General features: G+C 46.4%; 1 protein-coding gene across 1 annotated transcript in view; it reads right to left on the bottom strand.

The window, feature by feature from the left end:
* The window catches only part of LOC144114028 (dual specificity protein phosphatase 22-like), a 57,692-nt gene that overhangs the window by 19,052 nt on the left and 14,481 nt on the right, over positions 1-24,159 (bottom strand). The window contains exons 2-3 of the mRNA XM_077647467.1: positions 23,844-23,963; positions 21,411-21,527 (exon numbers count right to left, since the gene is read on the bottom strand). Coding sequence (XP_077503593.1) covers positions 21,411-21,527; positions 23,844-23,864 — 138 coding nt within the window. The 5' untranslated portion in view covers positions 23,865-23,963. The remainder of the gene's footprint in view (positions 1-21,410; positions 21,528-23,843; positions 23,964-24,159) is intronic.

Here is a 24,159-nt window from a genome sequence, read left to right as displayed (position 1 = left end):
GACCCCAAATGGATGTTTGAATGTTGGCAGTCGGGTGTGCCCTGTGGAAATCTGCCAAATGAATGAGACGGAATTATTCGGGCTACTTGGTATAACTAAATGAGATAGAAAATTTGAGTGAAATACGCCAGCGCTACAGTCGGGGACATTGATCAAAGCTTGAGTAGATCCCCAGATTTCTGTGTCGCGAAGTCTTTGAACTTCCATTGACAGCCACGTGTGCATTGCTACCTCTAATTCCCGTAAAAATCCCCACTCCTCGTTTTTACGTCATAAAAACGAGGCAACCCGGAATTTAAGATTTCGAGAGAGCGAAAAAAAATTTTTTTTTGGAACGACTCAAGTTTCATGTCCTTTGGCACCTGTAAACCATACTTAACCGCATATATGCCTATACTGTGGAGAAGCTATTCAAATGTTGCAAGGAGAGTGTTTTGATGCACGGGTAGCATCTGGACATGGGTAACCCTCCCTAGGGCGAGCCCTCCTGTGTCCTCATGATATTCGGTGAGGTGAGGATGAGAGATTGTTGGCGAAGAACAATTCGTGATTGCGATGGGGAGGGAGGGCAAATGGTGTCAGGTGAGGGTGAGGGGGGGGGGGGGGGGGGGGCAAGATACGCGTGTTGAGGGCGAAGGTGGCAATGAGGCTATTTTAGCTGTTTAAGACTCTTCTGAATGACTTTTATGTTACGTGATGTGCGCTAGAAGATAACTAGAGAGCAAGCAGTAGCGAAGTCAAGATTAGAAACATGAAGTTATCAGAAATAAAGCACTGTTAACAGAGGCATTAAGTGGTTTATCAGTGGCATGCTACTTCACCAGCTCTAAGCATTGAAAAATGTGCTCACAAATGAGGTAAGAATTCTTACATCAAAAACTGTTGTTTGAGTAGAGCTTAAAACTGGTCTAAACCAAAGATTTTACGTCAAAATAAGTTTTGGCAAGAGGTTATAGAGGTAGGTTTGTACGCAAATACATTTGCTTCTTACGCAGCGTGAAGCTAATGTCACGCGAACAGCACTTAAATATCAGTGATGGCTTACCAGTCATTTGTTAAACTCTGTGTCCGAGATAAGAGTTCAAGAAAAAGGCTCGTATATTCTTAACTTGCGAGACCTCATGGGTGCTATTAACACGTACTGAAAAGTGGGCTTCCGAGGCACCACTATATTGTGGATGGACTCGCCTCAAATCGGTCCATTTATTTTTTAAAGTCGGTATCAAGCGTTAAAGCATAGCGACTGCTTGCTACTTAGCCTATCGCTAGCAAGGTAGAATATTGCCTCTAGAAATCCTCACGCTTTTTATCGTTTGCTGTCTGAAGGACCCCTCAGGGAAATTGGCGTTTTAAGGGGACGAAAGAAAGCACAAAATTCACGAAGGGCGTACTTGTAGCTTTTCTTCTGTTTTCTTTTTTCAAATTATACCACAAAATGGTTATTTCTGGAATAATCGATATTGAGGTAGACTAGTACAAGCCAATGAGGCCGAGCATACTACGGCGGTATTTTCCATTTTTCACTCTAATGAGATGTCTTATTAGCTCATAGGCGCAACGTATTCACAACAAATAGGCGGCCTAACAAAATACCGTGCACGAACGACATCTCAAGTAAAAATTTAGCGATTGCTTTTAATGCAGATAAAAGCTGCCGGCTAAATTGCGGATTTTCTACGCGACCAAAACATGGTTGATTCTTTTACAGCGCTTTATGTGCGTCCCGTGAAACATTTATGAAATGAAAATACACTTCACACATAGCAATTTTTTTTCTTCATATATGTAACCTGAAAAACAGTTAGAAATGCCAAATAGCGCGAGGGGAAGAAGAAAGATATGGATATTCTTCTTGTGAAAAACTATGGTTTTAACAGGTTGAAATGATACGCGCCAAGCATTCTAAATAAATTTGAAAAACTGAGTGTAAGCATATAAAAGCTATGTCTGGAAAAAATGAAAATTATGTAATGAGGCCTGATAGAGGACAACGACTTATAAATGTTAAGAGCGTAATCTGTTAAAGCAAAGCAACGTTGTACTTATTTTTGTGTATTTTGAATTATCGCGAATACCAGCATATATTTTGCCGGTATGATCTCGTGTAGATACATCTGCGTTACGCTGGAATTTATTTTAAAATGTTTGCTTTTACTTTCAAAACTTTGAGTGGGGTGAGTTGGTAAAGTTTCATACAGATAAAACAATTCAAAACAAACGACGGACCAGAAGGAAGAAAGAAGGAACAGGACAAGCACTTGTCCTGTGTCTTTCTTTCTTCTGGTCTGTCATTTTTTTCTTTTGCACTGTTTTACCAGTGTGAATGTTTTTTCTTTGCATTTCAGAACTGCTGTTACGCCAGCGTATATTGTTGTAAACTTGCAGACCTCAATGTTAACAGTTGATATGTGCACACATTCTCTATTTGTCTTTCCTACGATAAATATGGAGCGATTATGTCAAACTAGTTATAGTATAGCACATTAGTGTATTAAACTTTCCAAATTCGCAAAAAAAGAGGGAGGAGGCGGCAAGAACGTCGCCAGGCTGCTGGTGGCTCAGCGTATCTTTTGTTTGTACGGAATAATGCCGTGCAGAGGATGATTTATTTACTAATGATATGCCTTGGCCATGGCGGCGAAGCTAATACTGGCGGTGGAGCTGGTGATGCATGAAGAGCAAACACAAGAAAAGAATAATCTCGAATGTTAGCAACGAGAGAAACTACATTGATGGTCATGAACAAGCAATCAATGCCGATCCCCGCCTTAATTTCCAGTAATTTTGCTCTACGTTTTTCTTTCCATTTGTGGAAGAGGCTGCAATTTTGCCAACTATAGTTCTGTGTCCGCGCCTTCGAGAGCCACGAACTGAATAACGAGGAAGTTTTGTGTCATTACTTTGTACAAGTGCGTCAACGTCGTGCGATAGGTAATTGCTCCGCTGCTGATGAAGTTTATAAATAATACTCGGTTCGGGAGAATTTTCCATACATTCACTGCACTTGGTGGAGGCAAGTCTTCTAATGTAACATTCAGACCATCTGCCGTGCTCAGGAACATTACAAAGAAACAATCTTCAGGTCCACCGCTATTTTCGGTCCACAATGTCGTACCTGCCACTCGGCCGCTCTAGGGTTATTCGCCAGGTTTTGTACTTTTTTGACAACATCAGCTTGTTCAATGACAATTCACGTAGTATGCTTCCCTGTTCGTTTTCTTGCTATCCGATATTTTGAATTTTGCATGAAATCCGGGTTTAGACAAAATTGTTTCGGGGTCCTATGATCCTTGTCGTAATGCTACAAGCGCATGCAGTTCTCGATGTAAAAAAAAAATGTCAGTAATCACTTCGGACGCAAGCCTAAGGTCCCTGCTTTGCACCGTTTCATTTTAGTTTCTGTCCAAAGAGAATCTGGTTTCGTCATCGCGGTAACATCGCGCCCGGGGTCATTCAGCCACCGGAGGTAGCAGCGCAGAGCTGCAATCTCCTAATGTCTTTCTTACTCCTAGGTTGCTGCGTCGCGATTCGCCGCACCACTGAAGGACGCAATCTAGAGGCGCATCTCTCTGAGTGGCGCGCTGAGCGACCCGTCCTCATATGGCATTCGTTTGGCGGCCCATTTCTGCCCTTCGGTCAAGCTCCGCTGCAGACAGAGCCCGTCCGCGAGGTGTGTAGGGTCACTGTAGCTTCGCAGAAAAAGGTTCGTGTGCGTACTTTTTTACGCTAGAGGAACCGCAGCAACACTTAGTTGCGCGACGCGGGGCGGCTTAGCAAAAACCCAAGAATTAAAACGGCGAAAAACGAGGCGAACTTGTGGAAGCAGCGTAGCACAAATGGGAATGTACTTGAGCTTTTGCAGCAGCGGGGGCCGAGTAAAGGTGAAAACTCCCCAGATACAAGGCCTGCCGATTGCATTCACGGACACCGTAAAAGACGTCTCGCCCTAAATGGAAACAAATTAAAGGCGACGATAGTTCGGTGTTTGGCGCTGCTGAAGATTATAAGTGGTACTTGTTTCTGATCCATAATATATCGTCATATAATATACGCGGTAGCTGCTCGGCCGCTCACAAAAGAGGAATTTCGCGAAAGGAACAGCTTGGAAATGCAAATTCATGTTAGCATTTGCGTGATAACGCACAGCAATCGTCTCTGGGGGTATGCACAAGGCACCTTCTCTCTGCCGGCTCCTGGGCTGCTTGTGTCTCCGCTCTGCTACTAGAATTTTGACGCTACACGAGTTTCACTATCAACACTTTTGGAAATGATACTAATGAGGACAAGAGATTGGCCGGTGAATAGAAGCGAGGAGCAGCACAATTTGTTAAGGGAGAAAAAGGATTAAGACGTGCAGTAATTTCATATCTCTTTTGCCGCCTCGGAAAGAATGAGACGCGATGGCTAAAATAAGTAAGTTGGGAGAGTACATAAAAGTAGTCGATCTCCCACGCTTGAGGGGCATCAAAAGAAGGCTATTATTTTTTTTTCGATCGTCATATCGTAGTACTTTTCAGTCTCTTATTCTCTAGAGCCGTGCTCTTTCAAATTACACCTCAACGAGCCAACAAGCACTAAAGTGGTGGTGCGTAAGCGCGGAGGCATCTCTGATCTTCAACAAATAGCCTCCTGTCCAGTATCCCTTCTCTCTGACATCCAGGGTAAGTAAGGATAGAAGCAGGAATCCCACGTTCTTGTTTTTCACCAACTCCAGAGAAACTCGCAACGTTTGTACGCTTAACTTTGCCGTCTTTATGGAGCGTTTTTTTTTTTGTTAAGTCATCGGGAAGTTGTTTTGGACGGTCAGTGCCTGCTTCCAATAGCCCACTGCCAGCCGCCTCGGGTGAAATTTGCGCACCGCGACATCATTCACGGGCCGCTGTGGCGGACAGCGACGATTATCGCTTTTCGCCACATTCTTTGGCTGGCAGCCAGTCGAGAGGAGGAGGGACAGCGGACACGACGACTTGCCGGATGGTGTTCAGCGATGACATGCTTTGGTGTTCCGAAAAACACACAGGATATTTTGGCATTATTGCTTCTTTTTTATACGTACACATCTGGAAATGTTCCATTACAAGCACGGCTCAAGCAGACTTTTTCTTTTAGTGCGAGGAAGTGTCAATACAAGGACCCTGTTGTCACTGTTCTGATCACTACGACGGCAAAGGGAAAAAAAGAGTAAACACCGAGGCGAAATTAATGTATTTGACGTTAATGAAAGAAGATGGCTTCGGACACGCTTGGGCACTGTGATGAGGAAGAATAACTGCACCTTCAGCATGTATCCGCGAAAGAAGGCTGTTTAATATATGGCTCGAAAATTGACCTCAGCCAAAATGAAACGGACGGCGCCGGCGTTTCCACAATAACACGCCTTTTGTTAGAGGCCAAACAGAGCAGTGTGTGACTTCGCGTGTGCGTCTGAGAAACGGCGTTATGTTTATCGCCCATTCTATTCGGGTTCGCCCTGTTGATTAAAAGGCGTAGAAATGAAACGCGGGCCCCAAGGATGTTTTCGCCTCCGATGCACGTTCTTCGACTCGAAAACATGAAATGTTATTAAAAAGCGACGCTGAGCAGCATGACATGATATGGTGAATTTAAGACGCTCATAACTTGAATTCAGGGTGAGTAAAAAAAAAGAAAGGCTTTCAAGTGTTGAGCGCGTACAAGCGAAGCTCTTTCGAAAATAACTTAATTCTACACAAACACGAAATTCGTTGCTATGTCGCGTCATTCACCTTGTGTTGACGTTCATTCAGAGATCTCCTATTAGGAATTTAACTCGCAGACTTTGAAACTCTAGCATCCTCGATTCTCAGCATCGGCGTTCATCAGATACCTCTCACGCTTTCGGAACTCCCAGAAGTTATCGTTTTGCCTCAACGATATCGTCAGTAGAAGTGGATTCTACAGACGGCAACTGTTCGCACAGGGGCGGCCACGCGCACCCTAACTATGGAATAATTTTGGAATGTCTCAAGCTTCCCTCATACGTCCTTGTGACATGGTTATGGAGGTGTTCGCTCGTTACGGCAAAAAGCACGAAAGGAGACCATTTCCGCTTCGCGACAGCGAGTGGTCTAGTCATGGAAGGGTGCCGATCGTATATCGTTCTTCGAAATGGCAAAGGCTTGCTTCGGCTGTACGTTCTAATCGCCGGGTAATGGCTTTGTCACTGTCGTCGATGTCTTTTACACCATTAGCGTCAGGTTTATGGCCCGTTAGACACGTCCTAGGACATGCCAAACTGACATTGACCCATTTCAGCGCGCGAACAAATGACTGCTAGCTCAGATAGTTCGGTGTCTACAGGCGGCCTCTGATGACGTCCACTTACGCTCGTAGGCCCCTGGCGCCAGATGAAGTAACTCTCCTGCCCCTTTAAAAACTCAGTCTGTAAAACTATGAAATGTAAATCTTTTCACGAGGCAGAATACCTTTTGCAGTTTTCATATTGCATATATTTTATCAGTATTGCTGCTAGCTGAGGCCAGGAAGTTTTCACTGTTCCGGGGTTCACCCTTCTACTTTTTTTTTTGTGACTGCTCCAGCTTGACTCAATTTGTTTGCTTATACAACTGGTAAGATTGGATCTGGTGGACTGATCGCCGGACCTTGCTGGGCTTCCTTCAGGAGTCAGGCTTGCTCCTATATCTGTTAGCTGTTTCTTTATGCAGAAGGAATGGTGTCGCAATAACAAACGAGTAAATTGTAGCATGCGGATTTTACTTTGTTTCATTCTGGCACGCTTGAAACTTCATATTGTGCGCGTTGTTGTGAATTCTTAAAAAGAATCGCGTACCAAGAGAGAGAGAGAGAGAGAAAGACAAACGGAAAGGCAGGGAGGTTAACTAGGCAGCGCCCGGTATGCTACCCTACACGTGGGAAGAGGAACGGAGGGAGAGATAGAAAAGGGAGAGAACAAAGGGAGATGATCACTTTTCCACATGTCCGTTGGCCATTACTTGCAGGGTACACAAGGCACACACTGATAATTCACAACCTTGCTTTCGCGCGTACCAAAAATCTCAGCAAAATATTTAAGGTAGTACCGTCGTCCACAGACCGGTCTAGAGCGCTCGAACGACGCACCAGGGAGCATAGTGACGTCATTTTACGAGTGGTATAGGGCTCGAAACAAGAACGCATCGTGCATATGTCTTTAAAAGCTATATCTGGCCCGCTAGAAAGCGGGAACTGTCAGAAATGTACAACAACGCGCACCGCTTGAGCGTTCTAGACAGGTGTGTGGACGACTGTATACACTTTTTAAGTCGGGTCATTCTCAAACAATACCGCTGCGGCGTCTTAACATATTAAGCACCCACATTCCTCACGTAGTTCCAGGCTCGATGAAGCTTATGTGTTAAATGCGGGCAGTTGTGAGATTGTGCCCTTCCTGCCAGAGTCCAGTTTCGGGGCAGGGCAAAAACGCGATTTTTCCGCCTTCCCTCGCGCACTAAGCAAGCACGTTCCTTCACAGGACTTGCCGAAGGGCAGCACAGCAAGCAGCTGCAGAAAATAGCCGGGGAGGGCGCCCCTGCCATATATAAAGTGGCCCCGTGAACGACGTTAATCGATACGCGCCGCACGTACGGGCCGTCCCAGCGCCGTAGCCGATCCATCATTCACGGTCCACACGAGCGCCGGGGATGCGCGCTCGGCGCGTACACTCGGCGGTGTATGTGTGCACGGAGGCTTCGTCAACTCTGCTCGGCCGCCGCCGCATTAGGAGCCGCCACAGCGCGGGCGCATGTGGCGGTTGTCTCCCGCCCGCGCGTAGCTCGGCGCCTCTGCCCGAAGGGGCGCGCCTGCCTTTCATGGACGGCACGCCTCTCCAGGCACCCTTCCCTTTACCCCTGTGGGCGACAGCCGCCGCGAGCCATCGGCGCCGCAGCGGTTCGGGTCCCCGCCGACGTCGTTTATGTACGCGTACCGTCCGCCATTATTTGTCGGGAAAACGTTCTCTTATGTTTTTCTTTTCCAAGGCCAGCCGTCTCCATCACGTCGTCGTTCCCGACTCGTACTCGGCGATTCTCGAGTCAAACGAGAACGCTCCAGCGCAGCAACGAAGAGAAGCCGAAGAAATTGCGTGTATCGAAAGCCTCCACGTTAAACGGGTATAGACACAAAGTTTTCTGCTGCCCGTTTTTATGCTTTGAAAGAGGTCAATGAGACATTTCATCATGAAAATGAGCGCAGAACACCTGTGCGCAGCGTAAATAATTAATTACAAACTATTTTGTACCGGCAGTTCCGATCGGCGCCAGCGCTGAAGTGCATCTTGATGTCGCGGTCGACGGGCAACCTAGACCACCACGTTCTTAATGAACTCGGCGTCGCCGGCAAGCACCGGTTGTTCTTGTGGACAAGCACTGGGTTCGATGAGGTCACACTAATTGGAGAAAATACACCTTGACGTCACTTGGTGCGAGTGGAAATGTCGAGGTGCTCCTCAGATACATTCAAAATCATATTAAATTCTGTTCAACTAAACACCTGCGGCTGAAACTTGCTAGAAGGCAACTCTTTACGCCCATTCAACAAATATTTTTTCCGTTCGAAATTTTTTGCCACTACTCCTTTAACGTTTATGTTACTACACCTCGGGAGAGGATAACAATGCGCAAGATACTCTTCGAGAACACCTCGGATCATCTGCTTGACATGAATACACGCCAAGCGAAATTGTAACGAGACTACGTGCTCCCGCGTAGCGATGTTAGCCCCCTCAAATTCACCCCGATAAAACAAACTCGGTTACACAAAGCCGCAATAAATAAATAGGCTACCGGTCACAGCGACGATTCCGCGATGAATGCGGCGGATTCGCTTTCTTATTGATGTGTCCCAATCGGCGATGCAAGGCAGAGCACTGAATCCGCGAAGGAGCACAAAGTACGTCTCGGGCAATATAAGAACTCAGCTTTAGAATCGAAAATTGCCCATCGAAGCACGGTCTTCGGTTCGCGGAGCAAGAAAACTTGCACCGAATCGCCGATTGGAATGCGCCATTAGAATTATGATGAGGCAGAAGGACCGCAAAGAGCACAGATAATTTCTTGCCGTTCAAAATTGTCCTGCCTATGCTGCAGCACCATGTTTCTTGCAAAATCAAGTGACCATGCTGATCGCGAAACCATAGCTGTGACCGATGGCCTGCTTATTAATTGCAACTTAGTGGAACTGGGTTTCCTTCACTCGGCGAACGTTGGGAGTGCTAACATCGAGACGCAGGAGCGGAAGTTGCGTGATAATTTTAAGCCTCGCGGGATTTATTTGAAGTTCAAAAATAAAAGAATCACGCTGAAGTTCCGCCAAAGAAAACAGCTAAAATGAACAACATGAACTGGCGGACGAGTTAAGGCATTTCCCAAACTTATCTACTACATTCGCTAAATTGAAAATTCTTCGCTAAAGTTAACAATTAAAACAGAGCTATTTATATTTGTTAATTAGCTATTTCGAGCTTTTAAAATTTATGCTAGCCTGGTCAAAGCGTCTGCGCTACAGCCGTGGACTAGTTAAATCTTCGTACAGCGTTTAATTTCTTTACCTTGGCTTAATTTAGCTGAAGCACCCTGCATAACTGGCAGCTCGAAAGAAAACTATAGGGAAACCTGTTCGGCATTAAACAAAGTATCTGACTCTTCTGGCTTGCATTTGGGGGCGCCAGTTCAATTAACACTGCAGGGTCCAGTTTTTCATGCATTTATGCGAAGTGACAACGATGGACTTAGTTGCTCGTTTCGGCACCTAACAGAGTTCCAGCCTGGTCGCATGGTCGTAATGAATTGAAACTAGATCCAAGCACCTCGAGAAAATTATGCGCATTTTTAGGGGCGAAAAATGCACGAATTTGATACCACTGATTCACGATGTGTAGTTTCGGCAAAGAGGTGAATGTTTTCCAGCAGAGACGCCTAACAGTGATGTGGGTCCAGACTCAACGTACAATTGCAGAAACACTTCACCGACCGCCATGAGAGAGAGGAACAATATATTTAACGACGGAGGAACTTGGTGCTTCAGCTTAGCGCAGAGTGACGATTGTTGTACAATGAACAAAATTATTATGCAGTTCGGGACGTTTTCTAAAGCAGTGCTCAATGCGGGAGCTGCTGTCGTGTTGTAAAACTAAAAGAAAAGAACGGTGGGAAACTTCCGAAAACTTGAGCAGCTCGCCTGGCCCTAGACACCGACAAGGCATGTCGCCGTCTTTACACTTTGCTCTCATCATAATCACAAAAGAGAAACAATCCAGTGAATCCAGTGAAATCAACAGTTCCACTTTTCTAGTGGTGCGCCAGCACCCATCACTGTGACCGCTACTGTCTGGGCCTGACTATCGAGTCTGATTCGATTGCTACCTTTCATTTTTTTTCTTTTCAGCTAGCCGAAGCCGCTTTGTCCCTTGGGCGGCACACAGCATAGCCGTGCCAGATTGCTCGTCATTTGCGGCGCTTGTCTTCGACAAAGCTGGCTGCGCCCCCCTCCCCTACGAGCACAGTAGTATTCCGTTGTCGAGTCCAGCCCTGATTGTTCGCGTCTGAAGTCGGCTGCCGGATGTGAGCAAGAACGCTTCGCGAAGAAAATCGATGTTACGTGCGCGTGCCCAGTTTCTTTTCTATTTTTTATTCTTATGACCACTCTTTCTGGTTGTACTGAAGTAGAAAATCCCGGGTATAGATCTCGACGAAATCGAAGTTACATTACGCAGCGCTCCTTATGGGAGACAGCCGTTGCACACGACGCGGTACTAAGATAATAAAGTCACTTCTCGGCACCAGCGGTGGTGAAATATTTCAAATGAAGAAAAGTACAGAAACAAAGACACATCACGGGGGACACACCACATTACACAGAATAGAGAAGAGTTGCAGCAGTCTGATTTTTCTGCCGCAGGCATCTAAAATGTGAAACGTTTATTAAAACGCACCCGCCTTTAATAATACAGAGTATGCATTTGGAGTCAGTAAGTTCTGCTCATTTCTGTTTGTTTTTTATCGGAGTGATAAGTTATTGCCATGGTAACGCTTCGCGGTGCTTACAAATAGAACCGAGTTGCATTTCCCGTCTCGTATCATTCTATATTACAGGGCAGATTCCAGAGGCGTAACAAGAGGAGCTGGGGAGGAAGGGAGGTGAAAAATAACCGGGCTCATGCGCCCCACCCTCCCTGCGCCCACGCGAGAAAAAAATGATGGACTCGCCTCGTCTCACGGTAGCCCGTGCTGTGAGAAATATCGACGTAGAACCGTACAATAGTAACCGTCTGAATCATGCCATAGTTTTGTGCTGCTGTTCTAAATCAGCGCCCTTGTTAGTGAGAAAAGGGTAAAGGGGAAGGGTAACGGGAGAGGGGGAGAAGGGAGGAGGACTGCCATTCGAATCAACACCGTCATTACTCGCACGTGCATGCTTCCCTGAGTATTCAGTGTGAGTGGATGGATGGAGCTTTTTGTTCACCTAATTTACTATACATGCCATCGTCAGCGGGTTGTCTTTTACAGCGCTAGCTACTAAAGCAAGGGCTCCCGGCCTCCACATAGTAATATAGTCATCGTCGTCGTGACCATCACGTGAGCACCCCGTGCATAAATCCGGTGCCTCGCGCATCGCGCTAAATTCATGGCTATCAGGTGGGGCGCGCAGTCGCAACAAGAACGCGCCAAATGCCTTGAAACGGCGCTCAAGATAACATTCTAAAATGGTTGTATCATAAAGTAAATCAAACGCTAAGAGTGGACACTCGGGCACTTACGCGGCTGAACTTGGCTTTCCACGCCTCCGCCAGATGGCGTTGCACATACACAAAAAAAAAAAGCTGCTGCTGGTATGGCTTGTGAAATTGTGGCCTCCGAGATTTGGCGGCGAGCTGCGGCGCTCACTAAGACTGGTGCGCTTCCTCGCCTCCGCTATGTGCGCTGAGCACAAAAGTCGGCCGCAGGGGCCTACGGGAGTGTCCTCTCTTATCCAGTTTACAATATATTACTCTAAGCGCTATGGTGCGGAATTCTACGCCCCTGCGCAGTAGCCGCCGCAGAAGTTACGATAAAGCCGCCAAGGGCGAAGTGGCACATCCCTCGTGTTGCGGGAGAGCCATGGATGCGGCCGATATGGAGCGTCGGTCTCTGAACGCTGCACGTATGCGGAAGGCCAGAGCCACAAACGTGCAGCGGGATGAACAGAGGACGAGCGCTCTCAAGACGCTGCCCGCAAACGCGCTGCACGTCAACTCATGTCCGCGCCAACCCATTTCTCACGCCGCAAAGCACGCGTTCTAATCCTCTCAAAACAGAAACACAATCGTCGCCCACTCATGCTTGGCAGCGGCATTAAAAAACAAGTAGAATCGAAAAAGCACAAAGTGGACCAGTTAGAGTTGATCTCCCGCATTAGCAGGGGTGTAATAGTCATTCCATATTTTCTACTTCTTTCATAAAAAGAATAAGATCCTATCTAAAATGACTGCGCAGTTGATTTCTTTCCGGTCCAGTCAACATCGCCACAATAGAAAGAATATAACACTCCCTTATGGCTTCCTTGGTCTCAGTGACTGCTGCCGTCCTCTTCGTAAATACATCCTAATGGCAACCTATAATACCCATCCACTTGGCTGCTCAATTTCTGTAGCGTGATATTTTGTTTCTGTTACTCTCCTATCATGTAATAGATAAAAAAAAACAATCTGGATAAGGGCGCTGGGGTAGAGCGCTCCGTCTGCAATCTTCGGACCCGATTTCGATTCCTAGAGCACCTAGGGAGCAGGTGCGCACGTATACAGGAACGATGCAACAGAGAGAGAAAGAAGCAAAAACGCCGAAAAGCGGCCCTCGCGGCAAACTGGCACGCTCAAAGCGGCGACGGGTGCCTTCGCATTCTTACCAGCCCACCCCGTTAGGCGAATGGCTCGGCCGGGCTTCGGAACGCGCGTTCCAGCCATCTGAGGAGCGCTTCAGCGAGCTGAATCACGAATTCTCTCGTCCACGTGTTGCGCCCCTCTCTCTACATTTGCGCCCACCGGCGTCATCTGTCTGAGCGGACAAGCGGCGCCCTTACGTGCCTCTGAGGCCGAATTCCGCGAATGGTCCTCATTCCCGCTCCGGTGCTGCATTCCTTTGATGCTGACCGAGTGGCTTGCGGCCGCTTCCTTCCAAGCGCTCCCTGAAGTTGACACAGATCGGTATGAGTGGCCAGGTCAAGTGTCCAGACCGCATCGACAGATAGAGCGAGCGAGTGAAGCGCCCGAGAATCTCTAACGCACCAAAGAAGGAGCGATGCCGTGTCTTACCATATCTGTGCAACGCCGGGGGAGCTAGAGCTGCCGTCAAGTAAGCAGCTCCCTGGTCACAAATACAAAGAAATGAAGCGACCACCCTAACATGTAATAATGGGCTGTGATTGGCCGCCGTTTGCTCGTTGTCGTCATTGGCAGTAGCACCGGAGTCGGCCAATGTCGAATCACCCCTGCGTATACGAGATGCTACGTCAGTACGGTTTCCAATTAGCTGGGACCAGCTTTCTCCCCCGCGCTGCACAGATTTAGCCAGGCACGACTGCGCTATAAACGGCTGGTAGAAGCGACGCCTAGCCGTTCCGTGCTGCGTCGAAATTCACGGGGCCAGTAAGTAGAAAGCTGTCGGACCATGTAGAGGGTTGACGTGGTTTTCCATGCTTGTTTTGTTAGCTCGGCCGGATTGGTCGCGTCGCGCCGCGATAAATAAAGCCGTCTCAAATATCTTTCGCAAGTCTTGACTCTAGACGATCGCTTAAATTCTCTTTCGCTGAGCTCCCGAAGTGGAAAACGCACGCACGGAAAAGAGAAGAATCACCACTGGGAGAAATTCTGCGCCAGAATATCTTTTTTTTTTATGAAATGCTATTCTTAGCTCGAGCTTTCTCAAACAACGAAAAATAGATCGCCTTGTTTAGAAAAAAAGAACAAAGATGAAAAAGATGGGTTTCTAGAAAGAAAAGAAGAGTGCCAAAACAAGCACAAGGTTTCGCAGCCCTGCTATCTAATCCTTTTACGATGGCTCTCGTCGGTTGGGCTTTTCCTTCGGCCTCCAAGAGCACTTTGTCAACATTTACTTCCTCCACATGCTTGGGCTTAGATGCCTTCATGAGAGAGTCACTGCGTTACCATTTTAATTTTCGAAACCTGTGCTACGCTGCAGCGTGATGCTGTAAACAGCTGTCAAAATCTCAGTCAGATGTCCGAGTCTTTCTCTATGACAACTTGTTAAAATGACAACATTCTGGCGCTGGCGTCCAGCTACGGGTGCGAGCACATTCCCCCCCCCCCCCCCCCCCCCCCCATGTGTTCTAAGAAACTTGGCAATCAGGACCCTCTGAAAAAAGTCAACCTCGTTCATCTCAAACAAGCACCTCTGAAGCGGCTTTCACGCAACGAAAAAATCGCTATTTTCTGTGTTCGACAGTGGAGATGATGTAAGCGACATAGCGTTGGCTCAAGTCCTAATGGATGTTCAGTAACACGATGATAGCGTGCAAACGCTGCGGAGAGATTGGAAACCGTGGTCTCTGTACTCGAAGCTTTTCTTTTTCTCTCTCTGATTCGATTGAACACCAATCTCGATATGGCGCAGTTTTGTTTCTCGTATTTTTTTGCGTCCCCAAGGACGCAGGGGGCCAACGCACCGGCATTACGTGGTTTGCAGAGAAGTCCAGGAATTTAATCTGCGGCTATTTGAGAACCTCTGTTGCGAAAGCTTTCAATAGGCAGAGTGAACTGAACAGCTACGAGAGTAATGCCCCTGACTTACATGTGCATCCTAGTGCGCAGTCTCATTTTGAATGTGCTCTATGTGAATGCCCAGAGTTTGAACATGTTGAAGGGAGGCAAACAATAGTTTCAGTTAATAAAGAAATAAGTGTAGCTGCTAGTTTGCAATGGAAAGCTTTCTCAAACCTTGGTTGCATAAAATTGGATCCTGTTTGGGGCCATGCCATCAATCCGGTTGTATGACTTCGAAAGTGGTGGGGTTCCCGACCTACTGACCCTCTTCGACCCGCACATAAAAACGGTCGGAGCAAATGTTACCATCATGAATACATATTTTAAGCTGGGTATGTATTTGAGCCCTTCATATGTGGAAACGATCTGGGTAATCAACGACTGGCCCGCGCAGAAAAAAAAGAATAATAAAATTAGTAAAACCAAGTTGCCGAGGTGCTACCCAATCACAAGCCACGCTGTTTGCGAATGTTGCCCAACATTCAGGTTGTTTCATCTAGGAGATAGAAGACCACTCCTTCGGCATAGCATTGCCAGCGGCGGTGTGCGCCATCAGAATAGGGCTAAAACATGTTAAGGAGCAGGCTGGTTAACGAATATTAAATAGTTAAACTGTTACGTATTACAGTCAGGCTCCTCATTTATTGAGAGGTTTGTCGCCCACCATAGGTAATATCCATATGAGTTTTCAGATTTTCAAAAATGGCATTCTCATCGCGCAGCGGCGTGGGTGTCACGTGCTTTTTCCACGGATGGATGGATGGACGGATGGAAGGTAGAAGCGTCCCCTTTGAAACGAAGTGATGGCAGTTGCCGCCATGTCCAGCTTTTTTACCCATTATTTTTGTTTAACTGTGTTCAAAGTTATTAAAATTCGCCATTTTCCTTAAACACGTCTTCCTACACTTTTAACCTTATGCCACCTCTGCTTCTGTACCACCAGTCCTCCAATCGCTTTTTGCTAATTTCAACCGCAGATTTATTTACATGACCATTCTTATCTCTAAACCCTAGGGCCTCAGGAAAAGTGACTGTGCCTGCATCGACGTCGGGATGGATACTATCACATTTTAGAATGAGGTGTTCTATTGTTTCTACAGATTTACCACACACAGCACATGTGCCATCGTTAAATTTCTTTTTATAGCTGGGCGTTCGAAAACATCCTGACTTAGCTTCAAAGAGTAGGACACTGCCTCTTTAGTTAGCATAAAACGCTTCCTTCCAGATCTGCTGTTTTCGTATCGATATAGTTCTACACTATGCTTCTTTTCCATTCAATTTTTCCAATCTTTACCTACCGCGTTTTCAACCTGTCGTTTAATGCTCTGTCTTTTTCCGTCCTCGTGTCTGGCATACTTACTGGTTAGCTTCCTAGTTATTTTCCGCCATTGTGAGTCAACGCTATTTCTGCATAGGTATTTAAATACCTTAGCTGCCCACCTGTTATCGTCCAATTTCCTCAGGCGTTCTTCGTATAGTATTTTACTCTGAGCTTCACGTGCTTCGAACGATGCCCAGCCCATATCCCCCTGCACTGCCTCGTTTGTGGATTTCCCGTGGGCACCTAGTGCTAATCTTCCAACAGCTCTCTGATTTACTTCTAATCTCGACTGAACTTCTGCCCTCAAGCCCCGGAACCTTTATTCCTTTCCAAATACCTCTCAGTAGTTCATACCTGTTGTACCCCCACAATGCCCTATGTTTCATTATCCCGGCATCCCTTCGCCCTTTTGCAATGAGAGACTGCTCGTGCTTTTCCGTGTACATCTTCCCTTCGTTTACCCATACCTCGAGATATTTGTATTCGGCCACTCGGGGTATTTCATGGCATTGTATTGTAAGCTCCTGATCAGGTGTATCGTTGAAAATTATCACACCGGACTTACCTGCGCTAAACTGAAACCTAGACTGTCTCCTTCATCTCCACAGCAAGTAACCAGAGTTTTCAAATCTTCCTGGCTATCTGCTAACAGTACAATATGGTCCGCATACATTAAACCCAGTAGTCGTTGCTCGACAACTTTTCCGCCTAATCTGTACGACAGGTTATAACCTAGATTGCTCCCTTGTAGCCTTCTTTTCATACTTATCATATAAAGCATGAACAGCAGCGATGATAGAGGACAACCTTGCCTTAATCCTTTGTGTACCTCGACAGTTGTCGTACTCCTAATTCCTTCCCATGTTATTTCAACTTTATTTTCTCGATATATTTCCTGTAGAAAATCAATTACCTCATGACCGATGCCTTCATCTTTTAATATGTTCCACAGGAGTTCCCTGTTCACATTGTCGTATGCACCGCTTATGTCTAGGAAGGCTAAATACAGAGGTCTGTTTTCCGCTTTAGCTATTTGTATGCACTGGGTAAGCACGAACAGGCCATCATCTAAGCGCCTACCACTTCTGAACCCGTTCTGAAGTTCTCCGAGCATTCTACTACTTTCTACCCATGGCTGCATTTTTAATTTCACCGCCTGCATCGCCAGCCTGTATGTAACTGATGTTATCGTAATCGGTCGGAAGGATTTCATTTTCGTCTTATCACATTTCCCTTTACAAATCAAATTCATTTTACTCTGTTTCCAGCTGTGCGGAATTTGCTTATTTGTTATGACTGCCTCCAATGCTTTTATCAGCGTGTTCTTGCCTGTTGGGCCAAGTTCATTAATTAAATTGATTGGAATTTCGTCTATCCCTGCGGACGTGCATTTTAGAATAATTTCTGCCGGCTTTTGCCACATAAGAATGGTCAGTTCTAAGCTGTTTTTTATTGTACTATCCTGCGTTGCTTCCTCATTTGGGGCGATTGCTGTATCGTCTTTCCTAAATGACTCCGCTATAACTGACGCAATGTAGTTCATAGCGTCATCTCCCTCTAAACATTTTCCCTCGGCGTCGTGAATCTGTTCCTGCTTTCTGTGATTAGCTTTACCCAGCCAGCTTATATGGTTCCAGAATTTTCTTGCCCCCCTTTAGTTGCATCGCGTACTTCAGCCAGCCAGCGATCACAGAACTGCTTTATTTTAGCCAGGACGAGGACCTGCACATGTGTCTTTTGTCGATAAGATTCCCATTTTCGGCCTATTTCCTCTTCAGATAACTGCGCCCTCTTTGCTTCTCTGTGTTACCTTGAAGCAACCGTCGTTGTTCGATGGCCTCTCTAATTTCGTTATTCCACCAGCTTTGTGGCTTCCTCTTTCCTCTCCAGCGGTTTACTCCTTTTACTTGTTTTATTTTTGTACTAATGAGTAGTTCTGATTATTATCCCATTTTTCCATGGGATGTTTCTCTATTGCTTCCTTCATGCCGGCCGCTGTCAGCGCTATTTGTTGGTCATTTAGTTTTGTGTTCTTTTTTTGACTTCCCCGCATTTCTTTTTTGAGCAGGGCTCCCAACTGTAGACTAATACGCTTATGATCACTTCCGAAGCTGTACTTACCTTCTTCGTCTATGTGCATTATTGCGAGCTTGCTATAGATCCCCTGCGACATTAAGAAGTAGTCAATGGTCGTTTGCCCGTTACGGGATTCCCACGTGATTTGTCCCTCGCATTTAGTTCCTTTATTTGCAATAATTAGGTTGTGTCGCTCACAGAAGTCTAGCATCAACTTCCCGTTACAATCTGTGTATCCATCCAGATCATCGATGTGGCCATTCATATCACCCTGCAGAATAACATCGGCACATTCTCCAAACTGTTTTATATCGTCATTGAGACACTTAACTAGATCCTTGTTCTCTTGCCTGCATTTGTCCCCTGTCCCTAAATAAACTACTCCTAGCCATGTTCTTCTACCGGCAATTGCACCTGATAAACAGACATGTTCTTTGCAAGTTGACTTTATTCTTTGCCAATTTGTTCCTTGATGTATCAGCATACCTACTCCTCTTCCCTTCCTATCCGTTGTTGTTCTGTTGCTCCCTTCCCAGACGTAGCCATTAATAAATAGTGGGTCTTCTAGATCCCTGAGATGTGTCTCGCATAGCGCGTATACACCTACTTCTTCTTCCTTCAACTGCTGTTCTCTTTCTAACCACTTCGCTCTCTTTCTACCGCCTTGCATGTTTATGTACCTGATCCCACGGCGCCCGGGTGGGAGCGGCGAGTGGGCAGGGAGCGCATGACAGGCGCGCCGGTGTGTGGCACCTGCAAGTAGGCATGGCTAGCGCTTCCTCCGGCCGCGCGGTGTCGGTTTCGCGCACATGCGTCCCCAGAATTTCTTGCGCTGCAGCGGCGACGAGAATGACATTTTCGAAAATCTATAAACTTGTATGGATATTATTTACCGAGGGCTTCAAATCGGTCAATAAATGAGGACCTTAGCATTAGCATTTAAGAAGTTAACTATTTGATATTATTCAAACAGCCTGCTAGTTAACGCGCCTTAGCTGTATTCTGACGCACACCAACGCTGACAATCCTATGCCGAAGAGAGAGCTCTTCTAACTCAAAAAAGCCTATTTTTAAACATTGCTAATAGTCTTAGGTGAAACACCCTGTATGTGACGGGCGCCAAGCGCAGGATGGTCGGTTCGCATGCTCCAGCTGCCGACGGCGCCGGGCTGGCGAACGGTGTGGTGCGCCCTAGAGGCGCGTATCGATTCCAAGCCGAGCTGCTGGCTGTGCGTGTCGAAAGGACATTGCTGGCGTGGCACCGTGCGCTGCCAATTCGTGGTGTGCGGCGGGACGTTCCGTGCTCGCCCTCGGCGCTGATCGCTCGCGTGACGCGCTCGGGTTCAGCGAGCACTCGCGCACACGTGCCGCCTTCTCTGTCACCGCTCTCTCTCTCTCTCTCTCTCTCTCTCTCTCTCTAGTCTTACCTCGTACATTCTGGCACATCCAGGGCGCGAAAGTAGGGCAGCAACAAGGAAGAAAACTTTTTGTCCCTAGTGGCGCTTTGCTTGTCTTTCTCCCAGGCGGAAGTGGGCTTGGTCCCAAAAACCGGTTCCCTACAGACCCTCTTTTTTTCTCCTTTCGAAAGAACGATCGTGGTTATACAGAGTTTCCTACAGTATCGTTTAGGGGCAGTGAATTTCATGCAGCAGAGCTAATAAACTGGATGAAAGCGATAAAATGCGCGGTGTTCCAAGCACAGAAAGCGCTCAATGGGAGCACTTTGATATCGTTCATTTCGAGTATATATAGCTGCCCACGAGAGGGTGTTGACAATAACGAAGCGAGCAGGGTAGCATGAAGCACGCAATGACAGTCGAGCAAGAGTCAGCAGTCACGAACGAAACGCGAGAAGTGTTGCTTTCACCTGCAGTGTGCTGACTTCTTTCAAAGCTCCCGCTCCAGCTTCTTGAGCAAATAAAAAAAGAAAAAAGAAATGAAATAAGAGGTGGCCGGAATTTCGTGTTCTTGCCAATAAACACGTAAGAAGATATTTACTCGTTAAGTAGTAATTTTCGAAGGAAGCAGTAGTTATCTAGTGGGGACACGGCTTACAGAGTTGTTCTCACGCTACTCCTTCGTACCTGGCCTGCGATTTGTGTTCGCTTCATTTCTCGCTGGGCGACCAACTGCGGGCAGTCGTCACGCCAGTCACGATCACTTATTTGTAAACGAAGTGTTGCAGGCTTCCGAAGACGTAGCAAAAGCCTGTCTGTTTGTAAGTCTCTTTGTTTTGTTTGTAACCGCTCTAAAAATAAACAAATTGAAATTGAAAATATACCGGCTGTTTTTTTTTTTGAACATTTCACATTGCTGGTTGCAATCCAAAAGGAATCAAGCTTTGTGTTAATATTGCTAATATTCGGTAGCCAAGGCTTCTGGAGTGGAGCATAGTATCACTGTTGCAGCTGCGACGTTCTTAGGCGGCTACGTGTTAGCAACCTTCCACCGCAGTGTTCTAAAGACATTTCGTCTTACCTCTGTACTTAACGCACCCAATTTATTGGCATTTATGTTATTAGCGATCATCGCGCAGACTTTTCGTGAACTATTCCTGAAGAGCAATGCTAGGCTACTCACAGTTGGCCAAGGTTTCTTTGTAAGAAAAAAAAAAAAACTGTCTATACTTATTTTAACTCAAGCGCTTTCGGTTTCTCATTCATGTGTGCAGCTCGGAAAGGAAAATAAGCAAACACTCCACTTTGTAAGCATTATTTTTCCTCTTTAAAGCATTTAAACTGAGCTCATGTAGGTCTGATGCTCAGGGGAATCCCACAAGGTGGAGCATATTTCTAATAAGAGAGTAGTTACTCATCGGCACCAACCCAAGCGCTGCCACACGGCTACAAAGGAATGCAATACAGCTTAAACAGAAACACAATAATTACTCTCTTATTATAAATCTACTCGACTTTGGGAGATTCCCCTAAACATTAGGCGAACACCGTTCTCACTTCGAATTATTGATCAGTTCGCCCTCGCCCCACCATATGCTATAGCCGTACCGGTTAGCTCGGTTGGTAGAGCGACTGCTCTGGTGAAGCGGTTGTTCCGGGTTAGAACACCGGACCAGCACTTGCACCTTTACAGGACGTTTTTTATGTTTTTATTCTTCCGAATCCATGACCGGATAGCCGAAAATCTCCAACCTAAACGCCCTCGTAAATAACCTTGACACACAGTGTGCCGTTAATGCCTACCAAAAAGTGCGCTCAGTGCGTGTCTCGCACGTGCTGCGCTCACCTCGTGCAGCTTCCGGGCCGTGTCGTGAATGGATATGATGTGCGTGATGTTGTTGGCCTGGAGCTGCTCGGGATCCTTGGAGTCTCGGAAGTTGCCGATGTACACCCCCGGCAGTACCTGCACGATCAGGCGCACGTCTTTCCTATACAGCGCTGTCCACGCACGGCGCAGCCTTCTTGTGCGTCGCAAGGCTGGGGCCAGGTTCAGAAAAAGAGCTGCTCATGCGTCTAATCACGTGAGACCGATTTGTGTTTCGCTGACGCCTGCGTATCCCACGTCACAAAGCGCGAGCCAGTCACAATGGGCCGCTTGGCTGCCGCCTTGGTGCGGCAAGCGCGAAGGCGTATAAGCCGCTTTTCATGTCTTACCTCTGGTTCCTGTAAGCTTAACAAAATGATGCACGGCCTTTAGTTCCTGCTGGTTAATTTCAGAAAATTACGAGTACGAGAATACGAAGACAAGAGGACCACCACGACGGCGGGCATTACTCACGTGGGGACCTCCATTCTGCGGGTAGAACCAGACGCGTTGAAATATATTCGTCCAGGCCGCTATAATGTGATGGCTATATTTCTTCGGTTCCACTCCGTTCTTATCATCTACCGCACCCTCTGGCCGATCGATGACACGGGGCCGACAGTGCGAGAAGAGATGGAATCGATATAGATTTATTATTCGGTCTTGAAGAAGTTGTTTTAGAATCGATAGAAATCTGGCAGGCATAATGTGACATTTATTTCACTTGAATTTTATTATTTTCTTAGTATCTTTATTAAGGCTGCGAATAAAATTTGCCGTGAATAAAAATCTAGTTGCGAGTCAGCGCTTGTGGTATCCATTCTTCGTTGTGTCTCGTTGTTTTATTGCGCTGTTCAAATATGAATTACTATCTTTAGTTCTTTTTAACAGCCCACAGGCAAATAATAATTTGCCTGTCGTGCTACCTATAGGCACGGACTAAGACACTTTATTTTCGGTTCTTTTGTCGGGTGTTCCACCGTAGTTTCACTCCGTCGCGCTGACTAAGATTTTGGAGACAGCGTGAGCGTGGCGTAGCTCGAGCGAACGGCGAAAAGAGAAATACGAAAGAAATAGAGCTCGAACTGTATCGCTCTATTACACTGGCCCAGATTTATTTCAGCAAATTCGTGATTTACGGTATATATGTGGTGGAACGCAGACGTTGTCAAAGCAGCACTCCGAAAACTAACTGAATACTTAAGCCCCGGCCCTATGAAGGTGATGTGCTGTTTTTGTTGGCATAATATGCCAATTTTTTTCTTTTTTGTTCTATTCCTTCTCATTGTTCGTTGCGCCGGCTGGCGGATCTCGGTGATCGCAGGTCGTGGCGTGAAATCTGGTAATGTCGTAGGGCGAAAAGAATAAAATGAGATATCTGTTGAAATAAAATCGTTATATCTCGGCTTTGGAGAATTCCTGAATTTGTGCCGTTAAACATATATTGACATTAATGCGGGTTTCATCAGATATTTTCGGAAAAGAATCACAGGGATGCAAGCACAGCACCACTCTTCGTAACGCCTGCAAATTCTGGTCCAGCTTAGAAAAAGCTGCGCTGGTATCGCTAACCATGTGATGTAAAAGTGGGCCGGTTTAACAATTACTTTCCTTTTGATTCTATTACGTTAGTACCTTCGGCCGCTCTGACTGGCACATAATTGGTGATAGCGCGAGCGTGGCGTCAGTTGAGCCAGTGTCGAATTACAAAAGAATAAAACTAGAACAGCGTCGTTATATTGCGCAGCCCGTAGCGCCAAGAAGTGATATGCCTCACCAGATTTGTGTCCGAAGAGCCGACGGCAGCATAATTCACAGCGATGTGTTCCAGATTCGGATGGTTGGACTTTCAAGCAGAAATTTACGGGAAACGAAAAACTCAGTGAGTGCCGGTGTGTTTTCTCGGCTGCATCGCAGTGCCAAATAACTCTGAGCATCAGTGCAACGACAGTAATGAAGAAACAAACCACTATACGAATTATATGCGTTCGTAGTCAGTTTTATCTGCCTTAAATATGAGGCGAAAAACAAGTAAAAAAACGAATTAAAAACACGTAAGCCCGATTCTTACCCTAACGTAAGTACACAAAAGGTTGCCAGAATGTATAGCCAGATTATTAAAAATAAACAATAAAAAATCTGAAAATTTGTTAACAGAGCTGGATATCAGAGCTCTTCCTTGTTTTTTATTTCTTCTGTGAGCTGTCGCTAACTTGCGCGAAGTAGTAGGTTAGCAATTAAGGCACTAGAACCATTTCAAAGTTAACGTTGCAATGTTTTTTTTATGACAACCGCCTAGACAGATGCGCAATTTTTGGGCAATCTATCGAGTTCAACCCTAATTCGCTAGTCCTGCTGTCGCAAATATCTTGCAGGCGTGGCATACAGGACACTAGCGGATAATGAAGCGCTCACCTTGTTCATGCCATTACCCATCTTGTTTGGTGCAGTGCCTTCCGAGGCTTCATGGTGTAGGGGTTCTCAGCTGCGGTCCGCTGCAGTCCGAGCGGACTCTCCAGTGGGCGTGGCCGGGGTCTGCGGTAAGAGCGAAAGGTCGCCATCAGGTGCGAGCACGCCCAGCTCTCTCTCTCTTGAACATAGAGAGTTTTCAGCACAGGGAGAGAGAGAGAGATAAACCTTTATAATTAAGGGCAGAGGTTTTTTTCCTACATTCAAAAACTGCCGACATGCTGCTCTGCTTCGGGAAACGGAGTAGGGAAAGGAAGGCCCC

Source organism: Amblyomma americanum, chromosome 1, assembly GCF_052857255.1.
Source record: "Amblyomma americanum isolate KBUSLIRL-KWMA chromosome 1, ASM5285725v1, whole genome shotgun sequence".
Classification (NCBI taxonomy): domain Eukaryota; kingdom Metazoa; phylum Arthropoda; class Arachnida; order Ixodida; family Ixodidae; genus Amblyomma; species Amblyomma americanum.
This window is presented reverse-complemented; position numbering and strand designations above follow the sequence as displayed.